The 17,308-nt window shown below is 36.7% G+C and overlaps 1 protein-coding gene across 1 annotated transcript in view; it reads right to left on the reverse strand.

The window, feature by feature from the left end:
* Nucleotides 1-589: 589 nt before the first annotated feature.
* LOC115214969 (myosin-VIIa) overlaps nucleotides 590-17,308 on the reverse strand; it is a 57,082-nt gene continuing 40,363 nt past the window's right edge. The window contains exons 17-29 of the mRNA XM_029784066.2: nucleotides 17,085-17,176; nucleotides 15,484-15,545; nucleotides 13,653-13,805; nucleotides 11,925-12,030; nucleotides 11,322-11,436; nucleotides 10,853-10,939; nucleotides 10,126-10,232; nucleotides 9,167-9,285; nucleotides 7,891-7,957; nucleotides 6,429-6,545; nucleotides 5,441-5,524; nucleotides 3,392-3,511; nucleotides 590-1,987 (exon numbers count right to left, since the gene is read on the reverse strand). Of these exons, the coding sequence (XP_029639926.2) occupies nucleotides 1,901-1,987; nucleotides 3,392-3,511; nucleotides 5,441-5,524; nucleotides 6,429-6,545; nucleotides 7,891-7,957; nucleotides 9,167-9,285; nucleotides 10,126-10,232; nucleotides 10,853-10,939; nucleotides 11,322-11,436; nucleotides 11,925-12,030; nucleotides 13,653-13,805; nucleotides 15,484-15,545; nucleotides 17,085-17,176 (1,316 nt within the window). The 3' untranslated portion in view covers nucleotides 590-1,900. The remainder of the gene's footprint in view (nucleotides 1,988-3,391; nucleotides 3,512-5,440; nucleotides 5,525-6,428; nucleotides 6,546-7,890; nucleotides 7,958-9,166; nucleotides 9,286-10,125; nucleotides 10,233-10,852; nucleotides 10,940-11,321; nucleotides 11,437-11,924; nucleotides 12,031-13,652; nucleotides 13,806-15,483; nucleotides 15,546-17,084; nucleotides 17,177-17,308) is intronic.

A 17,308-nucleotide genomic window follows, 5' to 3' on the forward strand; every position in this document is an offset into this window, starting at 1 on the left:
TCGAAAGTATGCTATTGTAGAAACACTTTGACTACCCCTTATTTGTAGGTCCACTTGAACAAGCCTGATCTGAGGTAAGTTAACAGCAGAAATTGGTTATATGATCATTGTCACCCCACCATCCCTATACATCCCATCACACCCCATCCCTTAGACCTCACCCCTGCTTCCCCCACTCTCACCTCCCCAGCACCACCACAACACCACACATTAGCACTGACCACTTCCCAGCACCTACACATGTTAAGGTCATCAGCCCCCTTCCACATACACATGTACACGCACCTTCATTTTGGGATCACTGCTACTTTATTATCTCCCCTTCTTCCTAGCTCTCCTCTGTGACCCCTCTGTCCAGCATTCACCATGATAGATTGCTAGTCACTAAAGCTTTTCTATTTTCTCTCCTTGTTTATTTCTGTGTTCCTTTCTGTCAAAGAGCGTAGGCTCGAAGCATAAGACTTTCTCACTTCCTGAGCATCAAACTAATACATCTGTTTGTTGTTTACACACCCGTCTTCATCGTTCTTTTTTTTTTCTGTAAATTCTCATTATATGATGTAAAACAAAAAAATAATGAAACACTGAATTTTGTTTGAACATTTATATTTATTGAAGCACATTTTATAAATGTTAATTGTAGGAATATTTTTGAATGGAATAGCACAGCAACTATCTGGGACTAAATATACAGACCGTGATATACAAAGAGATAATGTACTTAGTTAACTACCAGCAGCACCTTTCTGCTGTGTTAACATGGAATAGTTAGGAAGAAAGCTGGCAGAAGGAAAATTATGGAAGCAGTAAAATCTGACTCAGCTTTCTTAAACCCTTGGGAAATTTGTTCATAAACAGGAGATATATATGTGTATAACACAGCAGAAAATCTCATTAGGTGTGATTCCATTTATAATTGCCCCAAGCTTTAAACAAATTACTCCTCAATATATATGTATTCATTTTAATTAAGACTTAATGCTGTCATTGGTTAATTAATATTTTTCATATTATCTGGGGGAGGAAAGAAATAGCAAATTAAAACTTACCTGAAAGCCTATTACTTAAAGCTTTTTTGTTTAAGTTTTACAAAATATATTAGTTTCGTTCGCTAAATTTATTTCAGTTAGTTAAATGTTTGTATTTTCTATTGCTTCTAGAACTGAAGTTTAAGATATTGCAATGTTGAGATAAAAGTGCCTATTTGTCATCATACCTGCCGTTTTAAGACTATTTTGTTTAAATCAAAATATTCTGGTCGATGCAAGTTGTTAGTAAAAGACTTAATAACGAGTAGTCAAATATCAACTACTGACTTTTAATAATTATTCTGCCTAATCACATTGTCTGCTTCGATGTTAATGAAAAAAAATTTTTGTAATTAAGCCTGTAATATTTAAATTTATTAACGATTGAAACATAACTAACTTGAGGTGTTGGGATTTTGAAAATGTTAAAAACGAAACCATTTTTTTTTTCCTTTTTTTAATTCCTATTTTAGTGCCTGTTTAGACATGGCAGAGACTTGTAAAAAAATGCTGATATCAAATTGAATTTTATTTAAAAATAATTCTTCAATTCCAAATTATTGATGAGAAATATTAAAAAGAAGAAAATTATGAAGAAAATAAAAAAAGGTTGATATAAAAATAGGAAAACATTTAATGTAATCAGATTCCTCTTGTTGATTTGCTAAAATATTTTTGTCCTCTTCTTTCTTCTTCTTCCCTGTATTGCGTGACTGGCAGAGGGCAGTCAGTGAACGTGTTAGGTGGGAACATGTATATCTGTGCTGTAGTGAACTGATTAAGTTGTAAGCTGGAAACAGTTCACTACAGAGATATTTAGGTTTCAATTTATAAGGCCATTGGGGGGGATAAAAAAAACCATTTTGCACCAATTATGAAGATGGTTTTGACTTAAGTCTGTTCATTGTCGTCAACATCAAACTGATGTATGAAGTAAGCAGATCATCCATCTTATAGCCCTGAAATTGCAGAGAATGAGAAATAAACATGGGGAAATAATTTAGTCAGGGCAAAAAAAAATGTTAAAGACTTGTACTTAATTAGAATATTAATTTTTTTTCTTTGATTACCCCAAATCTCTCTCACAACCTTTGAACCATTTCACTTGATATCCATCCTTAATACTGTCCTCTCCACCCACATTTTATATTGATCACCCCACTTCCTCCTGAGCCACCAAATTATCTCACCTTCTTTGCTTGCTTATCTCTGATAAATCTACATGACCATTTCTTTCACCTCCCACCCTGCTGTATCATAGTAATCCTTCTGGTACACTTCACCCCCACCCTATCCATCATCCCTACCCAATCTCTACACTCATATTTTCCTCCTTATCCACTCAACACGTGTCCTTCATTCATTGTATTTGCCCCTCACCTATCTCTCCTTACACCCTTGCAATCTCCACTCACCCACATTCCTGGTTTCTCTGTCTCCACTTGAGGGTCCATACAGATGCCTTGTCACAGCTATTTTTATCCCTTTCCCTCCACCCCCAATCCTCTCTTCTAAAATGTGAGTGGTCATTTAGCCCATCTACAACAAGAAATCTGTTCTGGTCCCTTAGGCTAAAGTAGAAAACACTTTCCCAACGTGCCATATAGTAGGACTGAACCCAGAACCATGTGGTTGAAAAGCAAGCTTCTTGCCACTCAATCATGCCTGCACCTATCACAGCCACATTTATATAAGGATTTCACTTTGGCAGAGTGATTCTAATAACCGGTTGTTAGAATTCAATATTGCCATGCTTTATTCTAAAGTGTTAGGAGGAGAGAACAGAGTGTAATGACTGGTTACTGAGTGTGCCATAAGAATCACAGTGCACTCACAGCTGGATGCCTCTACATTATCTTATAGCTTCCTTGTAATTTGTGTTCCTTTGTCATTTTATTTATCTATTTCATATATCATCATTGTTTAATGTCCGTTTTCCATGCTAGCATGGGTTGGACTGAGGACTGGTGAACCAGATGGCTGCACCAGGCTCTAATCTGATCTGGCAGAGTTTCTACAGCTGGATGCCCTTCCTAACGCCAACCACTCCGAGAGTGTAGTGGGTGCTTTTACGTACCAATCAGATGGTACTGGCAATGGCCATGCTTTTATACACACACACACACACACACAGGCAGCAAGCTGGCCGAAACGTTAGCAACCGGGCAAAATGCTTAGTTGTATTTCATGTCTTTACATTCTGAGTTCAAATTTTGCCGAGGTTTTTTGCCTTCCAGGGTCAATAAACTAAGTACTAGCTGTGTACTTAGTTCAATCTAATTGACTGGCCCCCTCCCCAAAGGTTTCGGACCTTGTGCCTAGAGTAGAAAAGAATATATAAAAGAAAAGAAGACCATATTTACCATTTGTGTTTCACAGAGAAGTTTGTTTCCTCTGATTAAGTTGCCAATGGTCATATGGAAGTAACAGTTACCGCTGCTCCAGTTAGAAATCTTGGTAAATGGATGTGTTGCCAATATATTCTACAAAAGAAAAAAAGACGATGGATATATTAGAATTCTATGATTTTTGTTTTTGCATTTCTTTTAAGCCCCACATCAAACAGTAGGTGTGCTTTATAATCCTTTTGAACTCTAGTCTTAGCCCAGTTTTCTCATCTATGTAAATCAACACTAGACATTCATCATCATCATTTAATGTCCGTTTTCCATGCTAGCACGGGTTGGACCAGGAGGCTGCACTAGGCTCCAGTCTGATCTGGCACTGTTTCTACAGCTGGATGCCCTTCCTAACGCCAACCACTCCGTGAGTGTAGTGGGTGCTTTTTACGTGCCAGCGGCACAGGTACCAGGGGAGGCTGGCAGCAGCCACAATCGGTTGGTGCTTTTTACGTGCCAGCGGCACAGGTACCAGGGGAGGCTGGGATCGGCCACATTCGGATGGTGCTTTTTACGTGCACAGGTATCACAACTACAATTTCTATTTGATATTTATTTTGATGTTGATATACTTGACACAATAGGTCTCCTCAAGCACATTAGTTTTATTAATTTCCCCCTTCAGTTGTCAGAATGCTTTGTTAAGTTAGACATCTTCCATCTTTGTTGGTATAAAACAGATCATCAAAATTCAATAATCTTTTAAGAAAAACAATGTTTTCACACATTTTCTACCTGCTAAATGTTAGGTTAATCATGAAAATATTTACAAGACTTTAAAATGATGACGATGCTACTGGCTTAAGATGCAAGTGGTTCAGAGTTGTTTTTTTTTCTTTTTTTCTGACTAAATAAGATATTCTTATAAATAAGATATTCTTAGCCTGATAGGTGAGGGGGCTCAGACCCAACACCATTCTATGTCACTCACTGTGGTCCATTCATTGTATCTTCATGCTCTCTTTGGTATGAATAGACCCTGAGATCTCATCCTTCCTGATGAGAGTTGAAGTATCAAGAATTATTAAGGATAGAGTTAAAGGGAGGACATCTAATATTGATTTTGCTCATAGTTATTGAGACTAGTTTCTACTGAACTACTATGCTGGCATGGGTTTGACAGTTTGACTGATGATCCAGAGGCTGCACCAGGCTCAATCTGATCTGGCAAAGTTTCTACTGTTGGATGCCCTTCCTAATGCCAACCACTCCGAGAGTGTAGTGGGTGCTTTTTACGTCCCACTGGCATGAGAGCCAGTCAGGCAGTTCTGGCACCAACCACACTCAAAAGGTGTTTTTATGTGCTACCTGCATGAGAGCCAATCCGGCAGCACTGGTAACGACCATGCTCGAATGTTGTTTTTCATGTGGCACCGGTACATGTGCTGGTACAGCGATGCTGGCAAAGATCATGCTTGATTGGTGCTTTTCACATGTCACCAGCATGGGAACCAATCCATGGCCCTGGCAATGATCATGCTCAAATGTGCTTTTAATGTTCCACTGGCTCGTGTGCCAATCAGGCAGTACTGTTACTGGCCACCAAAACTGGCAGGGAAAATTATATTTGATTGCAGAAAAAAACCAATTAAATACATTGATTTTTCAGTGGGAGACAAAAATTGTGGTGAGATCATGTTATATTAGTGAGCACATTGCCTTCATATAAATTCAATAATTAATCCTTTTGATTACCAACCTGCCCAAAGCTACCTGTGGTTTTATGATACAAACTTTGTTTTAAAGCAATCTAAATTAAAACTTCCCATCAAAATTTCATACTAATCTGTCCCAAACACCAGTTTAATAACAACAAATATTACTAAAATTTTATAAAAAACTGTTATTTTCAAAATTAATAGAATCAAAGACAGCGTATTTATTTCTCTGGAAATATAATAACAAAAGGAGTTTAAGTTACAAATCTTTGAAGTAAATTTGTTGTTGGAATATTTTAGGATTTTCTTTTATTATTTATTTTTTTTTTTTTTTCAGAAATTGTCTTGAACTTACCTTTGTTTTTGGATGTATCAAATTCACTCCATTCTTGTTGATAGCAATTAGAAGCTGCTCAGGATAGCTGGCCTCCATACTTTGCTGTTAAAAGAAAAATGGTAGAGTTCTTTAGTAACTATTACCAGGAAGTAGCTGAATATTCTTCAATAGATACCAATTAAGAAGAATTGAGAAAAATCCATGAATATGTAAAGATGATGATGTTACATTTTGACTTGATACGTGCAAATATGTTCTACCTGGATTTACTGTGTAGTGTCTTAATTAATGTTGCTACCTTATTGTTAAGTTCATACCAATGTTTGAACATTTCTCAAATAGAACATTACAGTAGAACCTCACAGAACGAGTGTCCCATTGTATGAGTAATTTGCTGTATGAACCAAGAGTGGTGTGAGTTTTTGTCTTGTAATATGAGCACACAAATCATCCCATCTTTTAGGTAATTCATTTAATGAAACCAGTTTACATATGTCTTTTGCATTCTCTGTTTTATAATTGTCATTTTACTTGTAACTATGCCTTTTCTGTGTTAAAACCCATAAAAAATTATTCTTGAGTGGTTTTGTAGGCCTGGAACGGATTAATTATATTTTAGTTAATTTCAATGGGGAAAATTAATTTGTAAAATGAGTAGATCGTAAGACGAGCTCGGTCATGGAATGAATTAAACTTGTACTGCGAGGTATCACTGTATTTGGGAAGAGTGTATATAACATAGATTTATGTATATTGGGCATGATGAACGCTCTGAAGTAGAATATTATAAATTCTCAACTCTGTTTCATCTCAAGGTTTAGAATTTTTTCTTCTTTTACAGCTAGACTGAACAGGTTTCAAACTATAAAAGGTAATTAAGAAATTCTAATTTAATTACCATATTCTCTCAACATTAATGATGAGTTGAATTATCAAGTTTAGAATATCAAAAGTGACAAATTTTTCTGAGATTTTAAAACTAAAAATATAAAATAGAGAAACTCACTTTAACATCAAAGAAAGCAGATCCAAATGTTGGCCAGGTGGCAATTTTCTTGAGGAACTCAACTTTAGCCGTTTGGTCAGTCATTCCAGCAGCGGCATTGTAATGTGATATTATTTGCTGTAGAAGTAAATTTCAATAAGTATTTATGATTAGGCTTAAATGTCATCATCATCATCATCATCAACATTTAGCTTTCGCTTTTCCATGCTTGCATGGGTGGGACAGAATTTGTTGAGGCAGATTTTCTTTGACCAGATATAATCTGTCTTACAAGAAATGCTCTTTGTGAAATCTTGGAAACAGGTGAAGGTGGACAACAGGAAAAGCATCCATCTATTAAAACCTGCTACAATAAGTTCTGACACATGCAACCATAAATAGGTTGACCAATGATTTCTTACCCTCCCCCTGTCTTTCTCTCTCTCTCTCATGTGGCCTAGTGGTTAGGGCATTGCACTCCCAATCACTTGTCCGTGAGTTCATTTCAAAGACCATGCAGTGCATTGTTTTCTTGAGCAAAATACCATTTCCCATTGCTCCAGTTCACTCAGCTGTAAACAGCTCACCCTGCAATGGTCAATCTTCTGGTCAGGTGAGGACTATTGACCTGCTTGCCTTTGCAGTGGGATGGTGTCATTCGAAAGCTAAAACAATGCAAAGCGCATCATGACCAGCGATGTATAACAACACCTGAGAGTCAGGTTGATCAGGTGATATATGTACAAGAGATACAGAAGACAGGAATATAAAGTATGTGTTTATTTAATGTTTGTTTTCCCCTTCAAGCATGGATGTGGACATAACATATACATTTCTTTACTACCCACAAGGGGACAAACAAGGACAGACAAAGAGATTAAGTCGATTACATCGACCCAGTGCGAAACTGGTACTTTATTTATCAACCCCGAGAGGATGAAAGGCAAAGTCGACCTTGGCAGAATTTGAACTCAGAATGTAACGACAGACGAAATACTGCTAAGTATTTTGCCCGGCACGCTAACGTTTCTGCCAGCTCGCCGCCTAACATATGTGGACCATAACATATATGAGGCACTGTTTTACAGTCAGGGGCTCTTCCTGTTGCTAACCCTTAACTATTTTCAAATAAGGGATATTTTTATCCCGCTTGTCTTTCAAAGTGTAGAGTGACTGGTTTATAATGACAAGGAATACAAACTTCAGGACACTATTTTGTGCAACTGAAGCCGTGGAATATTAATATTCATGCACGTTTACATACATACACATGATAGGCTTCCTACAGTTTCCATCAACCAAATTCACTCACAGGACATTGACTGCAATAAGACTGTAGTAGAAAATGTTTGCTCAAGGTACTGCACAGTGAGATTGAACCTGGAAACTCATGGTTGTGAAGCAAAGATTTTAAACTACACAACCATCGTGCATGCAAACATATATATAAAGAGCTATGTTAAGAAAAAATGATAATGCTTACCTTCTTCCAATCATCTGGGGACTGTGCTCTTATTAAATCAGAAGAAATGTAGTCCCTGAGGGATTTCCTGAAAGCGAATACAATAATTGTAATAATAATAATAATGGTTTCAAATTTTGCCACAAGGGCAGCAATTTTGGGAGGGGTTGAGCCAATGACTTTGACCCCAGTACTCAAAAGGATAAAAGGTAAAGCTGAACTCGGAATTTGAACTCAGAATGCAAGGATAGACAAAATGCCACCAAGTGGCACTATAAATGGACAGCCTCTAAAAGACTACAGAGTTTTATGTTTCTCTTAAGATATCAATTTTGGGACAAGATTTGAAAGAAATCTGAACAAATAGGTGTAGGAGTGGCTGTGTGGTAAGTAGCTTGCTTACGAACCTCATGGTTCCGGGTTCAGTCCCCCTGCGTCGTACCTTGGGCAAGTGTCTTCTGCTATAGCCTCAGGCCGACCAAGACCTTGGGGATTTGGTAGACGGAAACTGAAAGAAGCCCGTCATATATATATATATAATATATATATATATACGTATATGTGTGTATGTCTGTGTGCCTGTGTTTGTCCCCCCAACATCGCTTGACAACCAATGCTGGTGTGTTTATGTCCCCGTAACTTAGTGGTTCGGCAAAATAGACCGATAGAATAAGTACTAGGCTTACAAAGAATAAGTCCTGGGGTTGATTCGTTCGACTAAAGGCAGTGCTCCAGCATGGCCACAGTCAAATGACTGAAACAAGTATAAGAGTAAATATCAAAATGAGAAAAAAATGTAAATTAGAAATAATTCTTTTTTTCTTTTGACTGTGGCCATGCTGGAGCACTGCCTTTAGTCGAGCAAATCGACCCTGAGACTTATTCTTCGTAAGCCTAGTACTTATTAAATTGGTCTCTTTTGCCGAACCACTAGATTGCGGGGATATAAATGTACCAGCATTGGTTGTCAAGTGATGTTGGCGGGACAAACACACATACACATGCAACACACGCATATATATATATATATACATATATGATGATGGGCTTCTTTCAGTTTCTGTCTACCAAATCCACTCACAAGGCTTTGGTTGGCCTGAGGCTATTGTAGAAGACACTTGCCCAAGGTGCCACGCAGTGGGACTGAACCTGGAACCATGTGGCTGGTAAGCAAGCTACTTACCACACAGCCACTCCTGCGCCTATTGAATATAACGAAGATTCTTCCATAAATTGCATGCTACATCCATGACAACTTCTGAAAAGTAAAAGACAAATGTGAAGAAATTTAACTTACGAAATGCTTGGTAGTTGGCTTTTGTCGTCAATGTATTTGACTCTGTAGATCAGAGAGGCTAACAGGGCAGCATCCTCTTTAGTGCACTTATGATAACCCCGAAGATATTTTGGAAGTTCCTGCAAAAAAGAGAAAATTCATGAATCTTTTTTTTATCTTCAGATTTTAAAAACTATTTACAGTTGTCTAACCCTTTAATTTTCAGATTACTATCAAATGCAATGCTTATTTATTCCTACTGAATTAACCCTGTGGCATCATGTTCCTGGTGTACCAGAAATAGCCTAAACGCAATCTCTACCAGATTCCCGTTAAAGTGGTAATGGACAACACATATAAATAAAGCAGATAAAATATTCAAATTAGGCAACTGATCCACGTTGCAGTTTTGTTGCAGAGTGTGCTTATGATTCATTGATAAGGATGTCCCCAATAACTGTTGCTTACTTTCATTTTTAATTGGAAAAATAGATTTTTACAATGAAACAAGTATGTGAGTGATTCAAAACTTCAACTGGTAAATGAGCAAAGCCTAGACTCTTTACAGTTAAGGAAATTATTGATAATACAGTTCTATATTTAAGAGATGAGGAATTATGTACATTATTTACATTTGACAGCTATTTGTCCTCATCTTGTTTGTTATTAACACAACGTTTCAGCTGATATACCCTCCAGCCTTCATCAGGTGTCTTGGGGAAATTTTGAACCTGATACTAAAAGACAACAACAACCTGAAAATTGTTATTTTGTTAAGCAAGAGGGATCTGAAACATGGTTCCACTTCCTGCTTGAAGACTGTTCTCAGCTCTTAAACATGAGTGTCAGACATTCTATTTCCCTTCCTTCTGTGTATTTTTTTTTCCATTAAGATACTTTACTGTTTTCCCTCAAAAAAAAAAAAGAAAAAACACTCCCCCTCCCAATAAAATTTACAGTTTTCACCTGAAAACACTCACCTGGAAATAATGAAAGATAGTGTCAGCATTTACATCCACTCCCGGAACTGTGTTGGTCCATAACTTTTTCATGAAGAATACTTGGTAAGTAAATGGGGAGACTGTTCCTGGAGAAAATTAAATAAAAAATATGAGACTAGCAGACTAAAGAAGATTGTGATAGATATACTTGATTGTATATTACAAGTCAAGGGTTCAAACGTTTATATATACATCCAGTGACCTTTCTTTACTTAAAATGATTTAGGTCCCTTCAAAATTGATTCAACTTAAGGTATGTCCTTATCTCTGTTCTGATTTTGTTCGAATTCTGTTTTGGAACCCTTTGTTTCTCTCCATAATAAAAGCTAATATTTTCTAAATTGTAATAACTTGTGGGGCCCAAGTTTCTAGTATTAAGGACCCTTAAGACCCAAGTCTAGCGTTAATGGCTAATTAACTTCAAGTTTTTGTGGCATTAAGGACCAACAAAGCTGAAGTCTCTCCAATATCAAGGACACATGATGCTCAAGTCTTTAGCTTAAGGCTCATGGTACTGTAGTTTCTAATATAAAGAATGTGGGGTCAAATCTTTCTAGTATTCAGGACCCGTGATGCTGAAGTTTCCAAGAGACTTCGAGAAGGACCATGGGTTGCATCCTTTCATCCAAAGTAATCAAGTAAAAAAAAAAAAACATTTTAAAATTTACAAAATTAAAATAGCAAAGAAACTGTTTTGAATCCCTACCTTCACGAGCAGGTCTTGCTTTGCGTATCCAATCAGTTAAATAACGAACAAAATCAAAGAAAAAATCTCCTTCTGGGACACTAATGACTGAAATAAAACAATAATTATGCAGTAATTAGTATTTTACTAATTATCATGTAATTAGCTTAACAAGACTGTTTAATTTTACTAATTAATCAAAGGATTAGTGTAATAAGATAAAATTTACACTGTATCTAATTTTACTAATTATCATAGAATTAGTATAACTAAATCAGACAATATTTGGTTTCCCTCATCATGTAATGATTTTCTTAATAATTTGTATGATTTTTCTTATGTCTATGCTTCTGTTTTAGTAAAGATATTTAAAGTTTGTTAACCCTTTTGTTACCATATTTCTGTTGAAATATGACATTTAGAAATTAAGACTTGTTCCACAGACACAGCAAGAAGTAAGTAACAAAGCAGTAATATGTGAATTGTTTACCTTTGTCTGCAATTTTGACAAACAAACTGAAACCTTCAGAGGATTTAAGGCGAAGTTTCTGGGCAATATTTTGGCAGAAGTCCTTGGCTCTGGTACTTGAATCAACTTCAAAGGCCTGAAAGGTTAAAAAAAGAGAGAAAAAAACCCCCAGATTATTACAGAATTTAGTTGATTAACTAAAGTGATTTATTTTAATGTCAAATACATTATCCAAGCCATAATGATGTGGTTAAGAAATTCAATTTGCAGCTACATGATTTTGGGTTCAATCCCACAGTGCAACATCTTAGGCAAGTTTCTTCTATTATGGCCCTGGGTTGCCAATGCCTTCTAAGTAGATTTGGTAGACCAATGTGTATACATGTGTGTGTGTGTGTTTATGTTTGTTCCACACTGCTTGACAACCGTTATTGGTTTGTTTACATCTCCTGTAACTTAGTGGTGCAGCAAAAGAAACTGATACAATAAATACCAGACTTAAAGAAACATAAGTATGGCGGTTGATTTGTGCAACTAAAATCCTTCAAGGTGGTGCTACAGCATGGCCAGAGTCCAATGATGGCAATAAGTAAAAAAAATAAAATAATATTTTAACCCGCTTACCTGATCAGTATCATCAGGGAAATATACTTTGTGAAGAATCTGGGTTGTTTTGTGACGAATAGCCTCCACTTCAACATGATGGGGAGGATATTTACGGGTACCGTTTCTGGAAAATGGAAATAACATGTTTTAATATTCTTTATCCCTGCTTTCAAAGTATCAAGCAGCTGAGAGATGTTTCCCTCTTTACATTTGATTTTTGTGCATAAGAAAATCTGGTTTATATATATATATGTACGTGTATACAAACACACACATATATATATATATATAGTTCTCACAGATGAGATCCAGAGATTCTCCACACAGATGTTTCAAACTTAGACTCTGATAATACAGTTCTATATTTAAGAGATGAGGAATTATGTACTTTATTTACATTATTTACATTTGACGGATATTTGTCCTCATCTTGTTTGTTGTTAACACAATGTTTCGGCTGATCTACCCTCCAGCCTTCATCAGGTGTCTTGAGGAAATTTCGAACCTGGGTTCTCATTCCTAAGGTATTTTTCAATGTTGTTATTATTATCATTATTATTATTACTATTATCAATCAGGTCGCTGCCGGGAAACGAACTTGGCTGGAGGGTGTATCGGCTGAAACATTGTGTTAACAAGATGAGGACAAATATCCGTCAAATGTAAATAATGTAAGTTAGACTCTGATGTCTTTACAGGGGATCAATTCCACGGGGTAAAGAAAGGCTATAAAAGGGATCAAGTTGAGTGGGTCTAGAGTTAATTATGCAGATAAACAATCAGACACATTAAATATAATAATTTGGGTATGAAATACAAAATATGTATACAGGCAAAACGAGAAAAAGCAAAGGGTGGAGACTTTCAGATGATGAATTTTATGTACGAATCTATAGATGTAAATAGTTCTAACTTACATAGAGTACAAACGACAGAGAATATTAAAGGGGAGGAAGTAAGGTGTTATAAGTACAACAGCTGTTTCTAGGGGCTCGGAGATCCTTAATAATGTTGGTAGATGTAGTTTATCACAATATGAGTCCCCATCATCAGGGTAGAGAAAGATCTTATATGTCAGATCTTAATGCAGAGAACTTCTGTGCATTAAAATCTGGCTTTCAGGGTCATCACCATTGACCCGCAATTCGTCTCCTGTTATGACTATTTTCAAACAGTTTCTGTCTTCCTCAATGCAATTAAGGAGGCCCTGCACAGCAGAAACCTGATCTTATTCAGACAAGCATACTCTACACATTTTACTTCCAAACATTGCTATAAACAACAGAAGTGAGCAAGAATGTTACAACTTAGTGTGCATACATGACAGATATCAATGTTAATCTACGCCAAACAGCTTCCCTCCGCATACTTTAGCACTGTTACCACAGCAACAATTCCAATACTTTGTATATATTTATATATATACACACATACATACATGTGAGAGGGCAGCAAGCTGGCAGAATTGTTAGCACACTGGGAAAAATGCTTAGCGGTATTTTGTTTGTTTTTACATTCTGAGTTAAAATTCTACTGAGGTCAACTTTGCCTTTCATCCTTTTGGGGTCGATTAAATAAGTACCAGTTATGCACTAGGGTCGATGTAATCGGCTTAATCCCTTTGTCTGTCCTTGTTTCTCCCCTCTATGTTTAGATCCCTGTGAGCAATAAAGAAATATATATGTGTGTGTGTGTGTGTGTACAGCAGTTGATGTAACATGGAAAGAACGTTGCATATTTGCTTACCTTAAAGTTTTCTGTAATCGCTGCAGGCAGTCATGAGCGAGTGGATTAATATGTGATCTCAAGAACAACGTGAGTTCCTTCAGCAGTACATTACTGGGAGCATAGCAACCAGTGGCAAGCCACATTAGTTCCCATCCACGCTCTTCACCCAATCTGAAAGGAAATTCAATGGATTTTTTTATTACGAAATCACCTGAGACAACTTTTACATGATCCATCAAAGATTTGGTCAGATGCAAAGTGGTAGGTGGAGTGGGGCTGAATGGTTAAGAAACCATGGGGTCATGGGTTCAATCTTACTGAGTGACTTCTTGGGTAAATGTTATTGTCAGTAGCATCAGTGAGTGAAATTGGGTTGATGGAAACTGCATGGAAGCCTATTGGGTGGGTTGTACCTGGAATTCAACAGATATATCCTTTGTTGTGCATGTACTATGTCATACATGTTAATTCAAGGGCAGGCAATTCAGTTGAGATCAGACAACTCAATCTTTGTTGTTGAACAAGAGATCCCCCACCCCTACACACATTGTGAAAGTTTAGCTCATATTCCTGATGTTATTGTCAAATCATGTTGTGTACAGGCTGGTTCCAGTATTCAAAAATTAAATAAATTGTCGTGGTGAACAGCAAGAATCACAATGATGACATTGATATTAATTCTTGTTACGTTCCAGCAGATTTGTAAATGAATATGTTAAATGGCTGCTATATTTCATCAGTGGAGAACAACTTCTTCAAGACAAATGTGGCTTCATATCATACTCAGATCATTAGTATAAGTAGACTTGAGGACAAGCAGTGTTTCAACATTGTTGTGTCTTGAGACCAATGAATCTAAAATGAGTTTTCGGCTTTTATTTATAGAATTCAGCAAACAAATTATTTGACGATTCTTACTGATGTCTGCCAAACCAATAAGTCAGTCTATAAATGGTGAACAGCAAGAATCAGAACAATAACAGACATGTGGATTCTTTATACATTCCAGCAGATTTCAACAGGAATATGTAAATTCCTGTTGTGTTTTGTCGTTGGAGAACAACTTTCAGATGAATGCTCGTTAATCACACTTGATTAATTCAAGTCTGATATGAATATGTAAGTCACTTAAGATGAATTGATCTTCTTGTGTAAATGGAAAAGAAACTATCAATAAATTTGTAGCAAATGAGGGTGCCCCAGCATGGCCACAGCTCATGAGCTGAAATTAGATCAAATCAAGTGTTAGCTACATTTAAACCACCTTCCTTGGATTTCCAGCTGTAGCCTGCTCACAGACATGTAAAAGACATGGTTGTTTCCAACCAATTTCCTGTTGAAAGGTTTTAAAATGGTTTCATCCAGCGTTACATAAACTGGTCATTTAGACTTCAGAAATCCACACTGAACCTCATCTGAATTGTGTGATGTCTTCCGACCTCCACTTGTTTGTTCATCGTTTAACGTCCGCCTTCCATGCTAGCATGGGTTGGACGATTTTAACTGAGGGCTGGCGAACCAGATGGCTGCACCCATGTTCTTGGGTAATAAGCTTAATCTGTTTTCTGGCTAAAACATCACCACCTGGATCTAAAGTGACTTTTGAAGGGTTTACTTTGTTGCAAACATTTGGGCCAAATTATTAATCTGGGAATAACTTGTCTTAGAGGCTGGCCCTCACTGAATCAGGTAAAAAAAATAATAAAAGTGAATCAATGTCAAGCCTGGTTAATACTTGTGGCAATTTGAGAGACGTAGGTGCTGTAAGCAAAACTCAAGGTAGTGCCCCAGTATGGCTGCAGTCCAATGATTGAGACAAGTAAAAGATAAAAGAAATGAAAGTATTTACCTGTTTTTATTGTCAGTCAATTGTTTAATTATTTGGCAGTACACTTCATCTCGAAGGATTTCCTGGAATAGAAGGGGTAAAAAAAGAGGGAAAATAATGTAAAAAAGTAAATAGAACAGAACAGATGCCAAGAAAATAAAATCTCAAATATTTCCCTAAAAGTAAGAGCTACAACATTATAGAAGAAGAAGGCGGTGTCTCACAGTCGTTTTTCCATGCTGGTATCGGTCGGATATGTTGGCTGGATTCAATAGGCCAGAGAACTGTGTTCAGTTCTACTTTCTGATTTGGCATGGATTTTAAGACTGGACACCCTTCCTAATGCCAACCACCTTTATATAGTGTATGGGGTGGTTTTTATGTGTGGCACCAGAACTAATGGCGTCACCTACCAACTCACAAGACAACAAAAAGAACCAACTGAGTGGGTCTTTTCATTAGAGAAAAGAGGTGGTTTCATGCAAGGTATTGAGAAGCTAAAATATGATAGAGGGATGGGCAAAGTTGATCTCGATGGGATTTGAACTCAGAATGTAAAGATTTCAAAGAGATACCACAAGGAATTTCTTATGACGATTTTGCCAATCCACTAATAATATTATTATCAATAATAATGATAATAATAATAGTAATACTCCTTTCAGCTGGAAGCACAAGGTCTCAGATTTGGAGGAAATGATTAAGTCAATTGCAATGACCTCAGTGCGTAACTGGTACTTATTTAATCGACCTTGAAAGGATGAAAAGCAAAGTCAACCTCAGAAGAATTTGAACTTAGAACATAGTGGTAGATGAAATACTGCTAAGCATTTCGCCCGACATGCTAATGATTCTGCCAGCTCATTGCCTTAAATAGTAACAACAACAATAATAATAATCCTTTCTGCTATAGGCACAAGGCCTGAAATTTTGGGAAGGGGAATAGTCAATTACAGTGATCCCAGTATTTAACTGGTACTTACTTTTTGAACCCCATAAGGTTGAAAGGCAAAGTCAACCTCAGCTGAATTTGAACTCAGAACGTAAAGACTGGCGAAATGCTGCTAAGCATTTTGCTCAGCATGCTAATGACTTGGCTAGAGTGTTGCCTTTAATAATAATAATAATAATAATAATAATTCGTTCTACTATAAGCACAAGGCCTGGCATTTTGGGGAAGGATGCAAGTCAATTACATCCGCCCCAATGTTCCACTGGTACTTAGTTTATCAACCCCGAAAGGATGAAAGACAAAGTTGACCTTGGTGGAATTTGAACTCAGAACAAAAGGCAGGAAAAAATGTTAAGCATTTTCTCTAGCATTGCTAACGATTTCACCGATTTGGTGCCTCGTTAATGATGATGATGATAATCTTGTTTACTATAAGAAGAAGGCAAGAAATTTTGAGGGGAGAAGTTAGGTTATACCAATTCCAGTACTTGTATCTTTTATTGACCCTAGGTGGATGAAAGGCAAAGCTGAGTTTGGCAGGACTTGAAATCAGAACATAAAGGGCTGTAACTATATATCACATGCCATTTTGTCTGATGCTCAAGCGATTCTGTCAATCCAAAGTAATAATAAGAAAGAAAGAAAGAAAGAAGGAATGTGTTGTACTTACCACTTTCAATGCTATTTTGAAAATTTCATCTGTTAATTCATTCAGAGGTCTACCTTTCCGACTTGGATGGTCTCCCATGTATTTTAGAATCGGTAAACAACAGTCAAGGAATAAACAGTTTTTTTTTTCTCAAGATATGATATTTATTTCTTATTAATGCTGCTAACTTTTTAAAGACTTTTAAATTATCCATCTTATGCCAGCATGGAAGGTGGATGTTGAAT

The sequence above is a fragment of the Octopus sinensis genome, linkage group LG8 (assembly GCF_006345805.1).
Source record: "Octopus sinensis linkage group LG8, ASM634580v1, whole genome shotgun sequence".
In the NCBI taxonomy this organism is placed as follows: Eukaryota; Metazoa; Mollusca; class Cephalopoda; order Octopoda; family Octopodidae; genus Octopus; species Octopus sinensis.